The 7,099-nt window shown below is 40.8% G+C and overlaps 1 protein-coding gene across 2 annotated transcripts; it reads right to left on the bottom strand.

Annotated features, from left to right (window-relative positions):
• Positions 1 to 2,822: 2,822 nt before the first annotated feature.
• arf3a (ADP-ribosylation factor 3a) lies at positions 2,823 to 6,045 on the bottom strand (the record flags this gene model as incomplete). Of its 2 annotated transcripts, XM_080733135.1 has the most annotated exons (4): positions 2,823 to 2,984; positions 4,586 to 4,710; positions 5,266 to 5,376; positions 5,898 to 6,045. In XM_080733135.1, 4 exons carry the CDS (start codon positions 6,043 to 6,045, stop codon positions 2,823 to 2,825), a joined length of 546 nt encoding a protein of 181 aa, XP_080589261.1. The 2 variants fall into 2 exon arrangements, with proteins under 2 accessions (XP_080589261.1, XP_080589262.1); XM_080733136.1 differs by lacking the exon at positions 5,266 to 5,376.
• Positions 6,046 to 7,099: the final 1,054 nt, after the last annotated feature.

Below are 7,099 nucleotides of genomic sequence, written 5' to 3'. Positions count from 1 at the left end.
AGTGGACTAACAGTGATCAGAAGGAAACGGATAATCAATTAAAAACATTGTATTTGGTCTTTTTATTGATTGGTCAGTGCAGTGCCAGGAATAATTGAATGTTTCCAGTATACTGTTTTCATATTTACCTCTTTATAGTAATCTGCTAAATTAACCAATCCAGTTTAATTGAAATTTTTTCTTCTTTACATACAATCAATTGGAATGTCAGGTAGTCGTGTTATTCATATAAGTTCTATTTTGCAACAACCATACCGTTAGTACTTTGTTGTTATATATTATATGTGTGTATTACATACACATTTTTATCAAAGAGAAATAGACCGCCGGCTATATAAGGCCACAAAAAATTAATTTCACATCAAAACTAAACTTAATGAAGGGCACATCACATGCACAAGCTGTTGCCAACTATACATATTTTGTCAAACAGACTGACCACAATTATCTACAGGTTTATCAATAACAATTTCTGTTTACTGCTGTGGTCTTTTACTTGTTAACAGCACATAAATATATATATACAGTTGCGTTCACATAGAAAAGCATGCTCTTGCATATTAGAGGGTTGTTGTTAGGTAAACTTTACACTAAATCCATAACATTTATCAGCATTGTCCAATCCAGCAGCGGCAATGTAAACTGAGAAATAGTCTGAGGTTACAGGCTATTATAATTTACTTTTATTATAGCTCTGTTAAAGTATTCACATGCCTTATGATGCATTATTACTACCATACTTTCTCCCTATTTTATGAATTAATTAATGATATTTGTGGGACTCTCAACATGACACCAACAGAACCAATTAGTAAATTAATTAAAGCCATGAATTCAATTAGCGCTTGCCTTATGGTGCAAACTAAATAAAACAAATTAAAAATACAAGACACACACATACAGTGCATATAGTACAGCAATAATATTCCTAAAATGTAAATTATGCAATCTGGCAAACATAGGGAAAGAAGTTAACACAAGAAACTCGCAAAGTCAAGCCAATCAAAGATGAGCTACTTAAAGACTGACTATAGCAATGTGCATATAAGCCTAATTCTTACTCATTGTGGAGGTTATCTGATCTTCGGGCTAACAATGTGAGTATAAATTAGGCTTTAGTCGGACAAATGCACTGCAGCCATCAGCACAAGCCAGATAGATAACCCTTAGAAACCGTACACAGTCAAATCATAAGTATCAAAGCTGAAATCCATAACCTTTTTTTTTTTGCGAATAAAACATTATGGTAGAGTATGTTAATACAATATAACTAACACAACTGCAGTGGTTGGAGGTGGTGGTCTCCCTACTCTTCCAATTAGACATTTAGGACCACTAGTACTGGCATAAAAGAGTATTGCACGAATCTCAAAGTGTAACATCTCCAGCGTAACATCTCCAGCATCTCCCTTGCACAAACACAGGCTCTGTACTTGATACCACACTAAACTAAGCATAATCAAGTGAATACAGGAGATGTGGCGTACGGCATGGATTTCTACACAGAGAGGGCAATTCTTTCAACATACGATGCTGCATTCAAGTTCAGGAGAGTTTGGACAAGGCAATTCTCTTGAATGCTGCCTTCAGGTATGGCATGGAAAGGGCCAAAGGGGGCATTTGCATTTCTTCCTCCATGGTAAAAACTGCTTTCATGGCACTTTTTACAGAAAACTCAAGCCCCCTTTGATGTCTACTGTATGTGTGCACATGCCTGCTCTGCTCAGCACAGGAGACCCAGGTTCGAGGCCAAGACAGGACATAAATGTTATGGGTAATTGCAGCTTCAAATGAACACTGAGGATTTCACTGCGTATAAGCTCTCTTAATATCGACAATCACATGCTCCACTGCAGCCCCTCGGCCCAACGCCTGGTCCTTTAGGCCTGTTCTATCAACCTACACATTACTTAACTATTGTACCACACATCACTGACGACAGCATAACACGTTTTGAGCCCTAATTTATCCAGGCAAGCTGACCAAGAACACATTTGACATGTTATTTACAGCAACGGCCTGTGAGAGTAGTTCTAAGCCAATATTGGGATGTCATTCTCCAAGCACACTGGGGAGTATGGGTACTGTATACGGTGGTAGAGGAGTTTCATTTCTAACTGCATTGGTAATGAACGTATAATGCAACGATGGGGGAGAGATTATATTATGGTTATGGAAATAAATAAACGTGAATATATAAGCGAATTACAATCCAGAAGGTCAGTGTTTTGTTTACTTTGGTAAAATAATAGTCATCGTAATAAATAAAATAAAACAAGATAATGTCTTTGATAATAACATGTAAGCTTCAGTGTGAATTGAAAATGAATAGCTTACATTTATCAGTAGTATACTTCTATACTATTTAATGTTTTACACAATGCAACGATATGTTGTACGGAAATCAAAACATTCTTCTTAAAAGTGTCTGAGAGAAAATTCAGTTACACAAAATTGCACTGCCACCCTGTCTACATTTGCCACTTCTCAGCAAATCAAAAGGTCATAGAGAGTGGAAATAGTTATGCCTTTATCATTGGTTGTAAATTATTAAGCATTTACGTCAGTAAGTGATTCATTTAGGCCAATTTTTTGATAATTGGTTTCTAAATAATAAAAAGTCACTGTAGTTTCAAACAAATCAATTTCATTTAAATAAGGTAAGAAAACAGGAGTTGAGAGGGAGGGGGGGTAATTGTAAAATCTCCCCCTTCGGGAACCTCCCATGCTACCTGCCCATGTAAACACAATGGATTAACTTTTATAACCACTACCTGGAGCCGTTACCCAGGTTCTTCGCATCCCCTTTCTGATTGGACCCTTCACTTTTTGTTCTTCAGCTGATTGGCTAGCCAATCAAGACCCTCGTAGAGACCATCTCCACTGGTGGCACAGGTGGCCTGAATATACCAGTTGCGGTGACGCAGCGAGTGCAGGCCCAACTTGTCCGTGAGCTCTGCCGCATTCATGGCATTGGGCAGGTCCTACACAAGATGATATTGACACAGTCAGTCAGTAGTTAAGCAGTTCGTACATACATATCCTATACCAGTAAGACGCCCTAACGGCGAGAAGCGACCTCGGCTCGCCCTGGGCGCGTGCCCATGGGCAGTGACGGCAGACTGCTGAGCGAGGGCAGGCGCTTTGGCATGGGATCAACTTTTAATACAAAAATAGGTTGGACAAAATGTGGCCACATTTTCCTAAATATGGAGATGACTGACATCATAGATGTCTGACATCATGTATGTCTGACATCATAGACCACATGAGACTGACACAATATGTCCATATAAGGGCATTCCTAGATATGGGCTTAATATTGTTGACATCAGAGATCTCCATATACAGTATGGGCATAGAAGGGCGTGTATTGATGACATCAGGGATCTCCAATTCTGTCATGGCCATATATTGACGTTCTGTTGAGAACTCTGAGCTGGTCAAGTCATTGTGATGTCAGACAGGTCAGCTATATCCTTTTGCTGAGCTGGTCAAGTCATGAGTGTGACATTGTGATGTAGGGGTGGGCGATATGGTGATAATTATTGTTGAGACGATACAATGTCTCCACGATATGCCTTTTCAGAGGAATCGTATATATCGCTATACAATTGAGGGAGCCTTGTAAAAAAATCCTGTTTAATCGTTAATACAGAGATTCATTGCAGAAATCACTTAAACGTGCATTTTGGTCAAAATCAAAATGTCAAGGTCTCCACTTAACTCTGACAGTATACAAATGAAACCAAATGGAGGGTCCATTTGGTTTCATTTGTATGCTGTCAGAGTTACATACTTGTAAAGTTCAATTTAGACCTCCCAAAAGGAACCCAGAGAGTCTAGTTTTTGTCAAGTAACTTGAAAAATAACCATGAAAAACAACGTGAAAAAGAATCATGATGAAATCGTGTATCGTGATACAGCTTGGGGAAATATTGTGATATTGTATTTTTCCATATCGCCCACCCCTATTGTGATGTCAGAACAGTTTGCATGCACGCACAGGAGATGCAGGTTTTTATAGTAAATGCGAACTGCGGTTGCAATTAAAAGTGACTAATGAGAGGACAAGCCGGCCGGAGGGACCGCCGAGCGAGTCGCCATGCCGAGCGTTGCAGCATGTGGTCGTGGTGTTCTGCTGCTGTAGTCAATCTGCCTAATGGTTGGTATAGTGTATTGTGTGTTCAGAGATGCTCTTCTGCATACCTCGGTTGTAATGATTTATTTGAGTTATTCGACCCAGTCAGGCCATTATCCTCTGATCAACAAGGCATTTCACCCAAAGAACTGCTGCTTGCTGAATATATATAGATACATATTTTTGCACCTTTATCTGTAAACCCTGTAGATGTAGACCCTGTATTTGGGTAGGAAGAATACTCCTTGAAAAGAGGTATTTGCCTGATGTTCAAAGTGCAATTCTCACACGCCCAAGCTCTTCTTAGCTCACCGGTAGACATTTGGTCTCCTTACGTGAGGAGACCTGAGTTTCGAATCCCGGGGAGGACATAAATCTCACGGATTGCAGCTTCAACGCTGATGATTTTATTGCATAAGGGAGGAGAATGTGACGGAGCCTTACTTGTTTGTTGGCGAAGACGAGGAGAACGGCATCTCGCAGCTCGTCCTCAGCCAGCATCCTCATGAGTTCTTCTCGAGCCTCGTTCACCCGCTCACGGTCATTACTGTCCACCACGAAGATCAGACCTGAGGGAGGAGACACATGGTCTCAATGAATCCCCAGGCTGTGCCCGGTCCAAGGAGCTAGCCGATACAAACATCAAGTCAGCGTGTCAGAATGAAAGTGACAGTAATTAGATACATCCCACGTTTTAACAATATGCTGACTTCATATTGTTATAAATAACATATTGCTAAGCTGCATTTATTCCTTGTCGAGTCTGTCAACATGACTGAGAAGGCGTAATTTGAAACAGCCTGACGCTGCGAGCTTGCGTACTCATCTCGAATATTAGAGCCTGATTTTAACGTAGGCGTACGATGGTGCCCCGCGCAAAATGTAGCCGATCTGCAAGCTCAGGACACGTCGCAATGTATCATGTTGTGAGCTCGTAGATGAGCTATTTTCGCCCTGGGGACACCAATGAGCAACCATGTATAAATCAGGCTTTAGTCATCCTTGCCCATGGGTGCTAGGGGTGATTCTATGTTACAGATGAATGAGTCACATACAGTAGTAGCCTTGTTAACCCTAGCCAGGCTAAAAGGCCATATCAGCAAAGAGGTCAGTTTTTGCTTCACCTTGGGTGTTCTGAAAATAGTGTCTCCAAAGAGGGCGGATCTTGTCCTGGCCGCCCACATCCCACACTGTGAAGCTGATGTTCTTGTACTCCACTGTCTCCACGTTGAAACCTGGAAATGCAAATCGACATTGCACACAAAACCCACAGGTTACACGTGGCATGTTTACAATATACAATTTAGGCATTTAGCAGATTTACAATAAGCATAGACACAATGTAATACATCAAATGCATAGAAATAGAAATCTAGGATAATGGGTACACTAAGAATCTATCATCAGTCTAAACAGTATAATATAAAAAAATCGGTACATAAAGCTATACAACAAACTATAGGATGCCAGGAAAACAAATGAACGTTAATTGCATCTGTCTATATAACATGCTATCTAAGTTACATTTTAAACTTTAAGCCTGTTAGGTCGTCAAAAGTGCTTTGTGTGCTCAATGTGTTTCCACATTTCTAGGAGGCGTAAATTACATAATCATAACAGTGTTTTGTACCGGTATATCTTTTTGTCAGTTGGAGGTAATCTTCCTTTGAAACACAAGCCGCAGAATCAATGTATAGTGGCTGCTAACGATGATTACAGTCAGAACTCTTTTTAGATTCTTTCTTTCCACACGCACCGATTGTAGGGATGGTGGTGACGATCTCGCCCAGCTTCAGTTTGTAGAGGATGGTGGTCTTCCCCGCAGCATCCAAGCCCACCATCAGAATCCTCATCTCCTTCTTCCCTATTAGGCTCTTCAACAGGTTGCTAAAGATGTTTCCCATGACGGCGGAGGGAGGGGGGTGCCTCTGCAACGGAACCGCGCTGCAACAGAGCTGTCACAAGAAAGGGCACAGAAAAAGGGATGGCTTTCATATACCGAGCAGTCAAAACAAACTGTGAGGCCGCATTTGCACAGAAAACCCCACAAAAACATGCAGTGAGACATGTATAGTTCTTCAAAAGAGACTCCCTAACATTTAACACCTCGTTACACACAGCTCCAAGCCACCTCCGCAGAACAGCAATAAAGCACACTTCACACCTCGGCATGCAGCTGACCTGGCTGAGAGACTGTTGCATTACACGTTGACAGCTCACTGGGGAAACATAGCTGCCATGTTGAAGCTCTTATTACGTGGGATGGCTTTTATGTGATGTTTAGAGCAGTGGTTTTCAAACTTTTTCTTGTCCAGGACCCCTCAAATGAAGATGTATTTGGTCACAAACCCCCATCTGAAAATCTTTTCTGCCAGCTAGTGACTCCCTTACAAGATTTGTGTTGTTATAATGTTTACATTTCCAAGATGTATTTAAACAAATCTACAAGCTTGTAGGTCTGATATTTTCATATAGCCTGTACTATAGACAGGATGAAGTGGTTAAAATGATTTTAATACTAAGATTTGTGTTGTTATAATGTTTACATTTCCAAGATTTATTTAAACAAATCTACAAGCTTGTAGATCTGATATTTTCATATAGCCTGTACTCTATACAGGAAGTGGTTAAAATGATTTTAATACTATAACTAATTTAGCTGGGGACCCTCTGGAACCCCCTCCCTCAAGGACCCCTGGGGGTCCCTGGACCCCACTTTGAGAACCACTGGTGCATGCAGAGTAACTTTACAATTGCTGGTGGTGTTTGAAGCCCATATTATAGATAGTAGTACACATATAGCCAATGACCCTGACATCAGTGAGAGGCTTAGTTGGAAATATCACTGTTCTGTTACTTTTGGGCAACCTGCCTTGTGTAACTAACTGGTGGCTACTGGCAGTGGCTACACATAAGGCTTAGTTAATTATAAATAACCGGTGCCAAACCGGTGCCAAC

Source organism: Nannobrachium achirus (genome assembly GCF_963921795.1).
Source record: "Nannobrachium achirus genome assembly, chromosome: 9".
NCBI classification, from domain to species: Eukaryota; Metazoa; Chordata; class Actinopteri; order Myctophiformes; family Myctophidae; genus Nannobrachium; species Nannobrachium achirus.
This window is presented reverse-complemented; position numbering and strand designations above follow the sequence as displayed.